Source organism: Megascapheus bottae, chromosome 17 (assembly GCF_031878675.1).
Source record: "Megascapheus bottae isolate mThoBot1 chromosome 17, mThoBot2.hap1, whole genome shotgun sequence".
Classification (NCBI taxonomy): domain Eukaryota; kingdom Metazoa; phylum Chordata; class Mammalia; order Rodentia; family Geomyidae; genus Megascapheus; species Megascapheus bottae.
In genome coordinates, this window is record NC_143525.1 from 50,439,139 (window position 1) to 50,455,767 (window position 16,629).

General features: G+C 61.0%; 1 protein-coding gene across 6 annotated transcripts in view; it reads left to right on the forward strand.

The window, feature by feature from the left end:
* The window catches only part of Baiap2 (BAR/IMD domain containing adaptor protein 2), a 61,670-nt gene extending 45,041 nt beyond the window's left edge, over positions 1 to 16,629 (forward strand). Inside the window, exons 7-15 of one of the 6 annotated variants that reach the window (XM_090351340.1) lie at positions 4,080 to 4,232; positions 6,368 to 6,592; positions 6,740 to 6,941; positions 7,407 to 7,608; positions 8,087 to 8,155; positions 8,518 to 8,680; positions 9,815 to 9,849; positions 12,238 to 12,285; positions 15,920 to 16,629. In XM_090351340.1, the coding sequence (XP_090207466.1) occupies positions 4,080 to 4,232; positions 6,368 to 6,592; positions 6,740 to 6,941; positions 7,407 to 7,608; positions 8,087 to 8,155; positions 8,518 to 8,680; positions 9,815 to 9,849; positions 12,238 to 12,265 (1,077 nt within the window). In that variant the 3' untranslated portion in view covers positions 12,266 to 12,285; positions 15,920 to 16,629. Of the gene's footprint in view, positions 1 to 4,079; positions 4,233 to 6,367; positions 6,593 to 6,739; positions 6,942 to 7,406; positions 7,609 to 8,086; positions 8,156 to 8,517; positions 8,681 to 9,814; positions 9,850 to 10,299; positions 10,782 to 12,237; positions 12,286 to 15,919 lie in introns of those variants that run through there. The other 5 variants (XM_090351341.1, XM_090351342.1, XM_090351338.1 and 2 more) reach the window with 5 other exon arrangements.

A 16,629-nucleotide genomic window follows, 5' to 3' on the forward strand; every position in this document is an offset into this window, starting at 1 on the left:
GGAGTAAGAACCAGCCAGGGGTACAAAAGGGAGCGTGAAAACCCAGAGGTTTCAGAGGCTGCATCGCGACTCTTGCCATCCCCAGGGGAGTGGGTGGCAGCTTGGTCTGTGCTCACCATCATTTTCCAGCATGTGAAACACTGGTGTGGACGGAAGTGGCCAGGCGCCATCCTGTGCTATGTTCCACTGAGAGCAGAGAGCTGGGTGTAGGACCCTCGGAGCTGTGTGAACCAGGACAGATGGGCCCTGCTGCTTATTAACACCCCTTGTTGATCCGATACAAAAAACAAACCTCTGGGCCTCCTAGGAAAATTGGGGCCCTGGGATTTGTGGCCGGAAGCCCGCCCAAGATGCACCCAGAACACATGTACCTTGGTCCATTTTCTCTTGCTTTAACTGGACACCCAAGGTTAGTCGTTGACAGAGCTGGGGGCGGGTACTCAGCTCATGGTTCTGGAAGCTGGCGAGTCCAGCATCTGGCGAGGCATACAGGGAGACAGGGCGGGTTCCTCTCCAAGCTGCCCTCCTGAGCTTGTCTGACTCTGTCACCTCTCGAAGGCCACCAAATAGAAACATGACTTTGAGGAGTAAGATTGGCTCACCTAAGCCACAGAGACGTGTCCAGCCCCTCCATCTCCAGCTGTCAGCGGCTCTGGGCCTCACACAGTGTCTGGGGACCAGGTCCTCCAGATCGGGGAAGTCACTTCTAGATGCCAGCGACTCCCTGCTAAGTGTAGCTGAGGGTCTTGCTGTCCTCTCGGGCATAGGCCAGCGTATCATGTTCTGGACTGGCTCCTTAAAGGCATCGTTGCCCAGCCTCGCGCGTTCCTTCATGAGCCAGGGGCCTGGGGACAGCCGGGGTGTTAGGGCGACATGGGGAAGCCACACTGGCCAGCAGATGAGCTGGAGACTCCCCCACTCTGAGTCACCGGCTTGCTTTGCAGAAGAGACACGGTTTCCAATCACTTGTGTTTTCTCGGATTACAGGGCTGTTCAGCCTCCAGTGACTAAGTGGGAGCGTTCTGTGGGTCTTGAATGCCTTCAGCTGGGCGCTTCTGTAGTGTTGTCGCCATAGCACCCAGCAAAGTGAGAGCCTCTGGCAGCAGCGTGGGGCAGGCAGAGACGGCAGGAGCCTGGCCGCCCCTGGGCAGCTCTGGCTCAGTGCCATTTTAAATGGCCCATCGCAAGGCATGTGCAGCACGGGCCAGTTCTGTCCTTTACACATTCCAGAAAGCTCCCACGATCCCACCTTGGGGCCCATCCACCGGCTGCTCAGAGCAGCCTGGAGCTCAGCTGTGATGGATCTCGTCTCCTCGCCTGCCCCCCTTACCCCCCCACCCCGTCCCCTTGTCCCCTCACAAGGCCAAGCTCCTTGCTTGGCCTACATTTCCAGGATCTGCCTGGCAAAGTTGTGGTCTCCCTCCGTGAGAAGTTGGCAGCCAGGAAAATGAGGTCAGGGATGTTAGCTGTCATTCCTAGACAAAGTGGCGGCGGCCACATGTCTTCAGCGGTGGCCTGAGCACCTGTCAGCCTCATGTCACGTTGGGGCACCTAGACAGAAACTGGCATCCCTCCTGGGCCTGGCAACCCCTGCCTGGGCATGTGGCTAAGGGGTATTTCTGCTCCTGTCTCCTGGAGATGGACTCCAAGTGGAGAGCACACTGCACAGGCACCTTGTCCCATCTTGTCTTCTCTCCCGACCCTCCCGTGGGCCCCTGTGGTGACCTCTGTGGCTCTCGATCGATTTTGAGGGTCCGTGAGTAAGTGGAAATCTTAAAAATAAAACAGTACCCCTGCCAGGCACCGCTAATGAGGCCAGAGCCCCGCACCACGCTACCCCAGGGAGCAGAGGTCTCCATGTGAAGGTGGCCGCAGCCTACAAACCCAGAAACGCAGTGGGTGGCAGGCAGCCGGCGCCGGGCCTGTTCGGGAGGTGCTGTTCTCGGGAAGGGAGGACCCAGGGGGCCTCACGGCCTGGTTTAACACGGCTGTCCTGGGCGACTTCACCGAAGTCCTTTAGGCAATGACTTGTGCAGACGTTACTAAGGTGACACCCCGCTGCCTTTCTCTCTCAGCTCTCTGTTCCTCTTGCAAGTGTTGGGTCTGCTGCTGAGCCCCCCTCGTGGGCTGGACACATGGCAACCAGCAAGCCCTGGGGGAGGGCAGGTGGGGTGTTCTGGGCAGGCCCACCCCTTCTGTTCCTCAGCACGCCCGGTCTCGCCCAGGCCCTTGCTGCCTTGAGGCTCAGGGAAAGGGGTCCTCTGGCCAAGCTGTTGTGGGTGCTTCCCCCCCCCACTTCCCAGAGGGGCTTGAGTGTGCAGGGGAAGCTTCGGAGCAGGAGGCGGCCCTGACAGAAGCATGTTGTGTAACCAGAGGAAAAGTACTCGGTGTATGGAGGAGAGGGAGGGGGTGGGGGGCGGAGGCAGCTTCCACCATCATGACCCGAGAGCCAGATGGTGAATGTGCCCCACTGCCCTCGGCATTGTTCAAGTGCTCCCAAGTTCACCCTCGCCCCTGCGTAGACCCTGCACCTGGCCCCTGGGGAGGACGTGTTCGTGGGGGCTGTGGCCTTGATTTGGGGTGGGAGGCCCATTTAAGTTGGCTGGGGGGGTCTACAAGGGCAGAGGCGCTCTGAGCCAGGCCTCACCTTGTGGGCACGAGCACTGGCTGGCAGTGGAGCAGTGGCACTGGGAGCCCTGGTGGGGACAGGCCCACACCCATCGGGCCCCTCTCCCTCCAGCTGAGCTCTGCGTGGGGAGACACCCAGGGAACAGCCTGCTCTGGCCCCCTCGGCCGCCCACGGCCAGCCGCCCACCCACGCTGAGTCAGCTCTGAGGCAGCTGTGAGTCAGCCTGGGAGGCGCCCTGGCAGCGGGGCCTGCCCCCTGGCGGAGGACGGCCTCCGTAGGAAGCAGCTCTGCAAACGCTGCCCCAGACTGAGCTGGGGCCCCCAGAATGCTCCCAGGCCTTGGGTCTGCGGGGGCCCTGCCCACTGGCGAAGCACTTCCCCACACGCGCGAGCACGCCTGGGGCTTCGCAGACTGCACCGCCACCCACAGGCCTGCTGGCGTTTTGCTCTTGGAGTCTTCCTGACTGATCCAGTCGCCCTGACACAGGGCAGATTGAACAGGGTGGTCTGAGACTGTTGGCATGGGAACAACAGGAAGCCCGTGGTCTGTTAGCCGCTTACTACAGGGCGAGGGCCATCTGTGGCTCCAGCTCTCAGGTGTGCCATCTCCCAGCCAGGTCATAGAGAGGGCGTGGAGAAGTCTGAGGAGGGGCAGAGGCGCAGCCACCCTCTGGCACAGTGACCTCATGGCTCCTCCTTGTACCTCCTCTCCTGAAGTCCCCTGTGGCTCATGTGTCTGTGTGTGGCCAGCCGTCCAGTGGTCTCTTAGTGTGGATTACTGGTCTGCCTGCCTTTTTTTCTTTTCTCCTCCTCCTTTTCTTCCTTCTCTCCTCCTCTTCTTCCTCCTCTCCTCCTCCTCCTCCTCCTCCTCCTCCTCCTCCTTTCTTCTTCTTGCCAGTCGTAGGGCCCGAGCACTGTCCTTGGATTTTTTTCTCAAGGCTAGAGCTCTACCACTTGAGCTACAGCACCACATCCAGCTTTTTTCTGTGTATGTGGTACTGATGAATTGAACCCCACCCTTTGTGCATGCTACGCAAGCATTCTACGACTAAAACAAACTCCTGGCCTTTTTTTTTTTGGTGGGGGGGTCGTGGGGCTTGAACTCTGGGCCTGGGCGCTGCCCCTGAGCTCTTCAGCTCAAGGCTACCTCTTGAGCCATAGCCCCCACTTCTGGTTTTCTAGAGGTTAATTGTAGATAAGAGTCTTATGGTCTTTAGTGCCCGGGCTGGCTTTGAACCTTGATCCCCAGATCTCAGCCTCCTGAGTAGCTGGGATGACAGGCGTGCCACCACACCCGGCTCAGTACTGACTTGTAGACTGTTTTTTGGTGGTATCTGACACCCTTCTCTGCACTCCGTGAGCCGTGGTCTTGGCTCTTGCCTGGGTGTTGCAGTGGGGATGGCAGAGACATGCCATCCCCAGCTTTCCCCTTTCTGCCTCTCTCCCCACAGTACATCGACGCCATGAGCAACAAGCAGGGTGAGCTGGAGAGCTATGTGTCGGATGGCTACAAGACAGCACTCACCGAGGAGCGCCGGAGGTTCTGCTTCCTGGTGGAGAAGCAGTGTGCGGTGGCCAAGAACTCGGCTGCCTACCACACCAAGGTGAGCTCCACCAGCTGCAGCTCCCACACCAGGCGCAGTGACACCAGGATGAGCCCTGGGATGCAGGTCCTAGAGGAGATCGCAGGAGACACGTCAGGGCAGCTAGCCACTGGGGCTTGAACCCAGAACCTCTGGCTCAGTTTGTTACCCAAGGCTGGAGCTCTACCACTTGAGCCATGTCGCCAGTTTTAGCTTTTTGGTGATTAATCAGAAGCAAATGTCTCCAAGCTTTGTCTGGATGGCTTTGAACCTCCATCTTGAGTTCTCGGCCTCTTGAGTAGCTAGAATTACAGATGTAAGCCATGGATTCCCAGCTTCGTAATTTCCTCTCTTCTTCTTTTTTTTTTTTTTTTTAACTCTCTTTATTGCTTGGTTTTCCCCCCCCATTCTCACGCCTCGGTTTTTTTTTTTTTTTTTTTTTTTTTTTTGCCAGTCCTGGGCTTGAGCTCAGGGAGGGCCTGAGCACTGTCCTTGGACTTTCTCAAGGCTAGAGCTCTACCACTTGAGCCTCAGCACCACTTCCGGCTTTTTTCTATGTATGTGGTACCAAGGAATCGAACCCGGGTCTTCGTGCATGCTAGGCAAGCACTCTACCACTAGGGCAAACTCACGGCCCCTTTTTTTTTTTTTCTAATTGTCCCAGGGCTTGAACTCAGGGCCCGAGCACTGTCCTTGGGTTTTCTCAAGGCTAGAGCTCTACCACTTGAGCCACAGTGCCACTTTCAGCTTTTTCTGTATATGTGGTACCAAGGAATTGAACCTGGGTCTTCGTGCATGCTAGGCAAGCACTCTACCACTAGGCCAAACTCCCAGCCCTTTGTTTTATTTTTGGTACTAGTACTAGGGCTTGAACTCATTCTTTTTTTTTTTTTGGTCAGTCATGGGGCTTGAACTTTGTCTCTGGGCACTTCAGCTCAACATTTAGCACTCTACCACTTGAACGACATTGCCACTTCGGTTTTCTGGTGGTTAATTGGAGATAAGATTCTCATGGACTTGCATGCCTGGGCTGGCTTTGAACCAGGATCCTCAAATCTCAGCCTCCTGAGTAGCTCTGATTTATTTGTGTGAGCCACCCCGCCCGGCTTGCATTCTTGCCTCCCTTTTCACTGAAGATTGCTGCTCTGTCGTTTGAGCTACATTTCTGTTAGTTCACTGGGGATGAGTCTCTCAGAAAAGTCTGCCCAGGCTGGCTTCAAACGTAGGCCGTCAGGTTGCAGCCTCCTGAGTAGTTAGGGTTGCAGGCATGGTGCAGCTTCCCTCTCCTGCTCTTAAAGTGAGGCACACGGCCGCACCTGTTCCCACACCCCTGTGTACTCACACACAAATGATCTGGCACGTCAGGAAGGCACGTCCCTTTTACAGAGGCTTCTCCGCCTTGCCTGGCCCGCTCTGCCTGTGGGCAGATGCCAACCAAAGCCTGGAAGACATCAGTGTTCATCTGGGAGGGTCTGCCAGCCATGCCTCTCCTCCCTGAGCCCCTGCAGTTCCCACAGGGGGTCCCTGGTACCCAGGAGCCCACCCCAGCATGGAGAGTATGACAGGGCCATGCACAGCCTTGCCCATGTCCCCCGTGCCAGAGCTCTGCCACCCAGGGCTGTGCTGGGAGGTCACACGTCCTGTAGTGAGCCTGTGACCGGTCTGAGAAGAGCTCAGAGCAGGGACTGCCGCCCCACCCCTGCCCCCAGGCACTGGCTGTCCACTGTACTGCAGCCCTTACAGTCCACTCCCCATAATGGCATTGGAGCAGGGGCTGGGCTGTCTTGCACTCAGAGCCGGGTGCCTTGCATGGCTTTCCCCCGGTCCTCATGTCCCTGCAGCAGACCCCTAAGGCAGACCTCAGATCTGTGCCCGACCACTCTGTGGTCAGGCACTTGGCACTGCTCCAGCATGCTCCCGCTATGGGGCCCCCGAGTTGCCAGGGAAGGGCGGGAGGAGCAGTGAGCCTGCCTGTGTCCCCTTGGGGCCACCTTCCTGCAGCTCCAGCTGCTGGGCTGTTTCTCCTCCTCCTTACCTGGCCTCCTGACTGCACGGGGCCTTTTGCAGAGCGGCCTGCCTCACTGTGAAGCGAGCCTCAGCGCCCGTGCGCGGGGCGGGGCCCCCTCACTCCCTTCTCACCTCTTCCTTCCACTCAGGGCAAGGAGCTGCTGGCCCAGAAGCTGCCGCTGTGGCAGCAAGCCTGTGCCGACCCCAACAAGATCCCGGACCGCGCCGTGCAGCTCATGCAGCAGGTCACCAGCAGTAACGGCTCCATCCTCCCCAGTGCCCTGTCGGCCTCCAAGTCCAACCTGATCATCTCGGACCCCATTCCTGGAGCCAAGCCCCTGCCGGTGCCTCCGGAGCTGGCACCGTTTGTGGGGGTGAGTCCTGGTCTCCTGGCTCTTAGGGCGGGGGCAGCCCCTGTTTATTAGTAGCTTGTTCACCTAGGGCAGGGCCCCTGGGGGGGGAAGGGTCCCTTCCCAAGCTGGCCCCCAGCGACGCCCCGCCCCTGCCTCCTCTCCCTCCAGCGAATGTCTGCTCAGGAGAATGTGCCCGTCCTGAATGGCGCCGCGGGCCCGGACAGCGAGGACTACAACCCCTGGGCCGACCGCAAGGCTGCCCAGCCCAAATCCCTGTCTCCCCCGCAGTCTCAGGGCAAGCTGAGTGACTCGTACTCCAACACACTGCCCGTGCGCAAGAGTGTGACCCCGAAGAACAGCTACGCCACCAGTAAGGGGCCCAGGGGGGCTGGAGTCCCCTAGGTACCTCCCCAGGTCTCCATGGGGCCGCAGCCCCGGAAACGGAGGCCTGTGAGACTGTGTGTGCATGCCTGGACCTATATGCACCTTTTCACGTGGATGCACGTTCTTGCAGATGCCCGAATGTGGTGTGCAGGCGTCGGGGCATGTGGGCAGCATGGCATATACGTGCACCTGGGCAGTGTGCGTGCGTGAGTGTGTGTGTATATGTGCATGCACGGACACTTGTATGCTCTGTGAAGGCACGCCATGTGGGTTGGCTGAGGCTGTGATGCAGGGCAGCCAGGCTGGTGCCCTGGCTCTAGACGGATGGGCCGGGTGAGGGAGCCTGTGACGCGGGGCACTGACATTGCCCAGTCTGGAGGCCCCCTGGCCTCTGTCCTGGGTTCCGTCTGCCATGAGCAGCCTCCTCACACCTGCCCCATTGTTCTGGCAGCTGAGAACAAGACTCTGCCACGCTCCAGCTCCATGGCTGCCGGCCTGGAACGCAACGGACGCATGCGTGTCAAGGCCATCTTCTCCCACGCGGCCGGCGACAACAGTACCCTGCTGAGCTTCAAAGAAGGCGATCTCATTACTCTACTCGTGCCCGAGGCCCGCGATGGCTGGCACTACGGCGAGAGCGAGAAGACCAAGATGTGAGCACAACAGGCGGGCATCTGGGGGCATCCGTGTGCTGGCCATGCCCGGCGGGCTGGCAGCGAGGACGTGGGTCGCAGGGACAAGCGTGGTCTTGTGGCTCATGTGGCATGGAAGGAGTTTGGCTGTAGTCACAGGCCTGGTGGGGTCGTGCGCGGCCGTGGCCCTGCCTGCCCTCTCCTGTGTGCCTTCTGACCTTAAACTGTGGCCCCGTGTGGCAGGTGAGAGTGGCCCCGGCCGAGTCCCCCACCCCCAGATCCCAGCTTTGCTGCCTAAGCAGTGCCTCCAAGTAGGGGCTGCTTAGCCACCTTGCCCTGTGGCTTAATGGGTCTGGGGTCAGCCACACCACAGGGTCAGGTACCCTGGGGCCAGCAGCCGGTCCTCCACTGCCAGGTGTGGCCAGGCTGGGGAGCCATTGTGACTTGGGACCCAGTGATGAGGGGAGGGGCAGGCTGCTCACCGGGGCCTCTCTTCCAGGAGGGGTTGGTTTCCCTTCTCTTACACCCGGGTCCTGGACAGCGATGGTGGTGACAGGTTACACATGAGGTGAGTGGGGCTGTGAGGAGAACAGGGTCTCTGCCTGTGTGGGGTGGGGGCAAGGGTGGGCTGGGGTGTGGAGAGGGGCGGCAGGTGGTGCACTGGGGTAGAGACACTCCACCTGGCTGCTTCTGGGTGAGCAAGTTCTCCCGGCCCTCGAGGCTCAGCCGGGCTGGTACTGCAGGCCTCCTTAGTGGACCGTGTACACTTCATCCTGGTACCTCCTGCCAGGTCCAGGGTAACCTGCCCGTGAGGAGGCAGGGAGGCCCCAAGCGGGAGGCCAGTGGGGTCAGCCCAGCGGCAGGGACTGGGGAGGCTCCCCTGGAGCCCGCTGCCGGCCTGCTCTGAGCTCCAGATTCTGCCCCCACCAGCCTGCAGCAGGGCAAGAGCAGCAGCACTGGCAACCTCCTGGACAAGGACGACCTGGCCGTCCCCCCTCCCGACTATGGCACGTCCTCCCGGCCCTTCCCCGCGCAGGCCACTGGCACCTTCAAGCAGAGGCCCTACAGTGTGGCTGTGCCCGCCTTCTCCCAGGTCAGCAGCCAGGATGCATCTGCATGAAGGGGTTGTGGGCGCACGCCAGGTCCAGAGTGAGTGGACGGCAGCCCGGAGCAAAGGCTCTGGGGTGGGGTTTGCGGGCACACACCTTGCGGTGCCCGCTAGACACACTCCTCAGCAGTGGCCCCTTCAGCCACGATCTCGATTCTCCCCCCAGAGCTGTGTCTAGATGGGACATGGCTGGCCCAGCAGCTCTTGATGGCAGGGCAGAGACAGCCTGGCATACAAAGAGAGCTGTCTGTGCTGGGGACATTCTTCCCTGAGCGGCAACGTCTTCCCCAGGGAGTTCCAGGTGGGGACTGGGGTACCTCTCCAGGGTCGGGGCCACGCCGAGGGAGGCAGGCCTGCGTGGCTGTCCCTGCAGCTGCCTCAGCCAGCAGCCTGCCCTCACCCCCACCGCCTCCACCCCTAGGCGTGGCCCGTCTCACTCCAACAGCAGGCCTCTTACTGGCCTTGGCCATCAGAAGTCCTCTGTGGGGGCAGGGAGTGCCAAGAGGGCTCCTGACATCGCCGCTCTGTGTACCAAGAGCCTATTGTCCACTGACCACGCAGGCATCCTAGTTCATGTGGTGGCTGCCGCGGCAGGTCCCAGTACTGAGAGGCCTCAGACCATTGCCGCAGAGGTGGGGAGGGGAGGAGGGAAAGGGGCTGCCTTCCCTCCCAGAGGCCCCGGTATGGGCCCTGGAGTGGTCAGGAGGGTACCAGGGTCGTCGGCATCAGGGTCCAGAGGCCCTGGTGTGGGCTCTGGAGTGGTCGGGGGTACCAGGGTTGGCATCAGGGTCCGGAGGCCCCAGTGTGGCCCCTGGAGTGGTTGGGGGGGTACCAGGGTTGGCAGTGGGGTCTGGAGGCCCCGGTGTGGCCCCTGGAGTGGTTGGGGGGGGTACCAGGGTTGGCAACGGGGTCCGGAGGCCCCAGTGTGGCCCCTGGAGTGGTTGGGGGGGTACCAGGGTTGGCAGCGGGGTCCGGAGGCCCCAGTGTGGGCCCTGGAGTGGTCGGGAGGGTACCAGGGTTGGCAGCGGGGTCTGGAGGCCCCGGTGTGGCCCCTGGAGTGGTCAGGGGGGTACCAGGGTTGGCAGCCGGGCCCGCCTGACTACTGTCTTTGCTCCCCAGGGTCTGGATGATTACGGGGCGCGGTCTGTGAGCAGGTAAGGGGCTTCAGACTTGTCTTGGGGGTTCTGGGCGGGTAGCCAGGGGCTCTGAGGAGGTAGCCATCTCCCCTGGGACCTAGAAGCCAGCTCTTCTTCCTTTGAGAGCCCAGCCTGGGGCTGAGCCACCACCTGAGCTAGAAGCCACTCACCCCAGCTGGACTGCAAGTCTTTCTGACCAGAGTAGCCTTTCCTCTGCCCAGTCCTGTCTCCTGGCCTGCTCCTGCCCCTGCCGGTACAGGGGTCCAGGGCAGAGCTGGGAACGTGCCCACCTCGCCTTATCTGCTGCTTCCCCAGAGCGGGGGTGGGGGGGATGGCGCCGCCTCCTACGTCCCCGGGTGTCCCCCACCCCCCACTTCTCGACCCCCCCCCCCCCCACGGCCAGGCAGCCTGCCGCCCGTGGCTGGCAGGGCTCGGGCCTGGGCAGCTGTCCTGTGCTTTGTTCCACAGCGGCAGTGGCACACTGGTGTCCACAGTGTGAGGACAAGGAGCCCGCAGCCGCTCTGGAGAGCCCACCCCACCTCCGCCGCCCCCTCGCTCGCCTTGGTTTGTTCTTGGGTGTTCTCTCCCACTCGCCCCCTCCCGCCTTTTGGTTGGTGACCCCGGACTCTGTGATCCCCCAGGGTCCATGGTGCTGCTCCCCTGCACCCCGCCCGGGCTCCAGCCACCACCTGAGGGTCCCCAGCCCTGCGCAGGAGTCGCGGGCCAGGGCCTCCAGCCTGGTGGCGAGCGCGTCCTCACCCGCTGCCCAGCCCTGCGGCGTTCACAGCGCACACCTCTTTTCTAAGGCTCCCGTGAGCCAGGTCTAGAGTTTGAAGAAAAAGAAAAATCCTAAAAAAGCAAAACAAACAAAAAAACCAACAACAAAAAAAAGGGAAAAAACAAAACAGGGAAAGGACTTTTTTCCCTGGAAACAAAAAACAGATATGCATGGACTCTGGTGTACGTACTGTTACCCAACCCTGATCCCGGCACACTGGCTCTTCTAGAACAGGGAGGGGCTCAGGCTCGACCCCCCTGCCCCGGAACCCTTCCAAGGGCTGCACCAAGAAAAGGGGCTTGTGCCCAGCGAGGAGGCCGCCTCCTGAGGAAGCCGGCCACTCCTGTGAGGGAGGCTCGGCCCCTGGCCCCGCGGGCAGGGCCGGTCCAGGCACGGGGCCTGTCCTCAGGCTTTGCTGGCCAGGTGTTCTGGCAGGGGCGGGGTCGGAGCAGGGCCACCGGCCACACGCAGACATTCCAAAGACCTCCAGAGACGACCCCACCCCACTTCTTTTTGGAATTTTTCTTTAACCAGCTTTGTGAGGGAGTCACGGCCACCTGTGGTGGGCTGCAGGGAGCAGGCTGGCCTCAGGAGGGCTCTGGGCAGGCTGCCCCGTGCCTCCCGCCCCGCTGCCTCCTGAGCACTCTTTGTCTTTTTGTGTGTCTCGGTGAGTTTAGAAGCAAGCACACTGGACTCAGTGGCTACTGTAGGCTCTGTCTCTTCACACACTGACCTCTGGGCGGCCGAGCCAAGGCTCAGCCAGGCTCAGCACGCGGCCAGGGAAGCCCCTTGTGAAGCAGTGGATGCACCTCTTCCATTGAGGTTTAGCTGAACCCTCCCACCCCCCTGCCGTGGACTAGAGCGTGGCTGACGGTGTCTGTGAGCGCCGCTCAGGCGCAGACAGAGCCTGTTTTATAGTCAAGGAAAACACAGCCAGAACCTGGACCTGTGTAAGGAACCTTCTGTGTCGTTCTAACTTTGCTAAAAGATTTCAAATCCAGGGGATTCCATGTGCAATGGATGAATGTAGACCTAAGTCAGCAACACTTGTATGAAGATGTGAAGTGCTAAACTATTCTTTTTCCTTTTTCCTTTCCTTGTTTTTTTTTTTAATCTGAATCGTTCCCTGTACTGCAGTCAGTTGTTTGAATAAAAGTTTTATTTATTGCATCGAGTTGGGGTTGGAGCCTCCTTCCAGTCTCTGGGCATGCGATGGGGCTGTGTGGGTGGGGCCTGCTCTGCGGCCCCGCCCCAGTCTCCCAGCATGCATCATGTGTGGGCGGGGCCCTGCTCTGTGGCCCCGCCCCAGTGTCTTGGCTCTGCAGAGCACCTGGAGCTGTGAGCAGAGCAGCTGGTCTGCTGACCAGCCCAGCCTGGGCACTGCCAGCCCTGTTGGTTGGGTTGTCCCTGCTGCTGACAGCGCCTGGGGTCAGAGCTCAGCTGCCGCAGGCCTCAGAGGGAACAGGCTGCCTGGTTTGTGGCACAGGCCCCTCGGCGCTGCCTTGGGCTCCCTGGTGACGTCCAGGAGGAGGTGGGCACTGGAAACTGCCCAAGTGCTGTGCCCCACCCTCTTTCCTCCCACCCCCTCCCCATCCAGCTCCACCAACGAGCCTTGTGTTTCCTTGCAGTGCCGATGTGGAAGTGGCCAGATTTTGAGCTGCCCTTGACTAGAGTTAGTAAGTTGCCCTGGTCTTGTGCTCACCTGTCTACATCTGCAGTGGCTCTGGACAGACCCCCCGGCCCCCGCTGGGCAGCTGGGCTTGGGGCTCTGCCAAGCTGCCTTGCTGTGGGCTTTGAGTCTTCCTTCTTCTGGCTCCCTCCTTGGGCTTAGGGGTCTTCTTCCCTCCACTGGGAGGCTTTACGGGTCTGGCTCTGTCTGCCCCGCCGCTGCCTTCCCTGCTGAATGTGGGGTTGGCCTGGTCCTCTGTCTTCTCCCCTGCTGGTGCTTGGGTCACAGTTGGAGGGAGCCCCTGATGGGTAGCTGGGGCCAGGCCTGTCCACACTGACACATGGCATCTACTTGGGTGTTCTCGGGGGAGTGGGGAGGAGACAGTCCTCCTTGTCATCTGGTCTTATCTGTGGGGAGCCCCCTCCCCACAGGGCCCCACACACTGGACCTCACAAGCACCTCCTCATTCCTTTCTAGTGACAGCCCCTCTCCCCAGCTCTAAGAAAGCCAATGAGGTGTTCAGCTGGGCCAGACACAGGTGGCTCACGCCTGCACCCCTGGCTTCTCAGGAGGCCCAGATCCAGAGAACCAGGGTTTAATACCAGCCCAAACAGGGTGGGACTCCCACCTCCAAAACAACAACCAGCTAGGACAGAGGCGTGGCTCATTTGGTAGAGCACCAGTCATGAGCAAGCAAGCTGAGCAAGCAATAAAACCTTGAGTTGGACTGGGGGGGTGGGGGGGGGGTTAGAAGTGGAGATAACTGAGAACAGCGAGTGCCTGTGGCACTGGGCATATAGCTTTCCCTGCCCTCCTGCCACCCCGGGAAGGGACGGTAGTCACTGTCACCTGCCTGGTGGCCATATTTATGCATGCCAGCCTGTGGGTAGCCAGACCATTCAGACCCGTGCTTTTTTTTTGAGGACCACAGCATTCTAGAAGGTTCTGTGGTAAAATGGTGAGAACTGGAGACAGGATAGGACAGAAGGGCCTCTGGCCGGCCATGGCAGGCTACTTCTCCATCCTGCCAAAGTGCGGAGAAGTCTGCCTGCCAGACCCGACTGCAGCCCCCACCCCGCCCCGTCCTGAGGAATGGTCTGGGGCGGAGCCGGCCTGGCTGCAGAGGCACCGGGAAGATGAAAGGCATAGTTTGAGTAGTACACAGACGGGAGACCTGGGCGAGGGTGGGCGTGGGTCGGTTCTGGCCTGCCGTTGTCCAGCCAGTCACCTGGTGGAGGTCAGAAGCCACCTGTTGTTGACAGGCACCCACACTGCTCAACTGTACCCCTTACATCGGTCATGACCCGTGAGCCTCAGGCTACCAACCCCATCCTGGCCAGACAGAACCCACCCTTGCCTTGATTGTGGTTGTGGGCTTGCTCCAGACCATGGAAGCCCATTTAGGGCCAGCTGCAGCAGCCCCCACCTGTAATCCTGGCAGAGGGGCAAAACAAACAGGCTGGGGGTGGTAGCTACACAGGAGTTCCTCGGGCGAAGGAAGCCCTACAGTCTGAGGCCAGTCTGGAGCTAAAACAAACCAGGATGGGGGCGTGGCGCACGCCATGGCAGCACCCAGCTAGCAAGGACAAGACCTAAGCTCAAACCCAGAACTTCCAAGAGACCAGGCGGAAAGGAGTCTGCGGTGTGGCTGCAGCCTCGCCCCTGGAGGCTGCAGACTGACTTGATGTGGCTGCTTCCCAGAATCCCTCTGCTTCTGCCAGAGGTGGTTCCGGACGTCACCGTAAATTGTTCTGTCAAGTCTGCGGCACTGTTAAGTTCTGTTGGGGGCCAGGTTCCTTAGGATTCTATAGCCAGAGTCCCATCAGGATGTCTGACAGGGGAGGCCCCCAGGGTGGAACCCCCCTGACAAGCCTCTGCCCTGGCACTCACTGCCTCCCGCTGCCTCTCACAGCTTGGGCGGGGGGGGGGGGGGGGCACGGGTCTGTGTAGGAAAGCTGCACGTTATCCTGGTACTCAAAACCAGTACACTGGACCCTCACCAGCCCCCATCGGCCTTGTGCTCTAGCCCAGCCTGGCCACTTCTCCACATGGCTGTGAATTCAGAAGGAAGCCTATCTGTGGCAGGACAGACGAGTCTCAGTTCACATGCAGCAAGACTCAGCAGTGCCTTGAGCCCGCACCTGGGCACTCTGTCCTGAGCTTGGCCCCAGCCCCTGTGGGGTTCAGTGGGCTCCCCAGGGATTCCCTGACCCAGTTTCCCTGTCCCAGGGCTTGCTGACTGCCCAGCTTTCCTCTCCTAGGCATGCAGTCTCAGGACCTCTGAGCCCGCTGGCCATGTCAGGAGCTATGGAGGCCCTGATCTGACATGTTGGGCCCCCAGCTCCAATTTCCTCAGACCCTAGGTGTGTCCGTTGCCCTTTGTGCTCCAAAGGGCTGCATAGGCTTTGGGGGGCTGAGACAAGAAGGTGTCAGTGAAGAGAGAGCTTCTGGGCTCAGCTGCAGTGTGGGTCCTGGCTGGGGATCTGCATCTTTTGAGACTTCATTCTGCAGGCGGCACCGGGGCCCCGGGACGGGTCTGCGCTCCACTCCACTCCAGGCTCCCCAGGCCCTGCTCCGGGGCCCAGAAACTATGCAGTGCGCCAGAGTGCATGGCAGGTAGCCCAGCACCACAGTGAGGGGTCCTCACCCTGCATCCTCGCCAGTTCCCTGGCCACAAAGAGGGGTAAAGCCAGGCAGGCATGAGCCGCAGGCAGGCGACAGTGGCCTAAAGCAGGTGGGGTGGGGAAGCAGTGGGGCCCTGTCCACCTCTCCCCAAGTCTCATCCTTTGAAAGCCTTCTGAAGCGTTTCAGACTTGTAGAACGCAGAGTCCTGAGCAAAGGGTGGGGAGAGGTGGGGGATGGAGCGTCTGCCCACCCACAGGGGCCCGCCTCCTGGCTCCCGAGGACTCCACCAGGCCACAGGTGACCCCACTCCAGGTAACGGCCTCCCCGGAGTGCAGTCCTGTGCCTGCCCGTCCCTGTCCACTGGCATCTGTGCTGTCATTGTAGACACCTGACGTCCGCCTGCTGCCTTGTGCGTCCCCGCCCCCTCTGCCTGTGGGGATGGCGAGGAGTGTGGGCTCCCACGAGGACTTGCCTATCTGTGCTCCTCTGTTCCATTCTCTGTTGCTTGTGCGTCGCTGTGACCACGGGGACACTGTGCTGGGAAGGCTCAGCTCCCCAAGGAAGGGGCCAGGCCCTGGGCAAGGGAAAGCTCCGTCCCGCCACGGGGGCCAGCAGCCGCTCTGCAGGGGGCCACCGTGGCCACCCAGCCCCGTGCTAGTGTGTGTGCCCCCATGTCTGTCATGTCCGCATGTCTGTGGCATGCCTCCCGGGCGTCCTGCATGCCTGGAGCAGCCCGTGTGGCCTGCAGAGCGGGGCCCCGGTACTCAGGCTATCTGTGCACAGACCAGCCACTCTTTGGGCTTGGCCTGGTTGGGGGGCCTTTAAGGCTGGTCTGCCACCACATGCATCACCCTAGTCTGGGAGGGGTGCCCTGCCCACCCCCCACCCCTGAGCATGTGGAACAAGCAGGGCATGGTGCTGGGGGCTGGCAGACCCTGCACACAGCACCCGCCACAGCCAGGCATGGGCCCACGCGTGGCTGCTGTCCTAAGCTGAACCCCCTCCTCTCTCCTCAGGAATCCCTTTGCCAACATCCAGCTGAAGCCAACAGTGACCAACGATCGGTCTGCCCCGCTGCTCAGCTGATGGCTTCTGCTGACATCTCCTACGGGACCGGCACACCTGAGTGTCCTGCTTAGAGGACCCACTCCAAGCCCTCCACCTCCCGCCCTTGCCTGCCCCAGCCTGGCCGCCGCTGGGGAGGCAGAGCCCAGGTGTAAAGGAAGTGAAGGGCCCCACCCTGCTGGCCACGGGTCCGCCCCAACAGAGGGGTTGGCTCTGAGGCCAGCACTGTCATCAGTCCACGCCGGGGAGCACTGTGTGCGGGAGCACAGAGGACTCGGCTTGCCATGGGAGCATCTCACTCCCGCCCTGCTGGTTTGTTCTATGTGAGGGTCTCTCCTACAGCCCAGACTGGCACTGAGCTCTGGACCCTCCTGACTCAACCTCCCCAGTGTCGGGACTGCAGGCATGTGTGCGCTTGGCTCACGCCGCCTTTAACTCCTCCGTCTGGTCAATAAATGGGCACTTGAGCAATCAGTGTGATCTGTTGGCCGGGAGGGCGAGGGGGCCTGGCCTGCCCTGGACAGCCCTTCAGACCCTGCCTACAGTGCCTGGAGGGGGCCTGACCAGAGCAGGTCTCCACTGGGTCTCGCCCGCCCCAGCCTCTGTGGGAACCCTGAGAGCTCAGCTGGCAGCGGCTGCGGCCTGGATCATGGGCTGCATG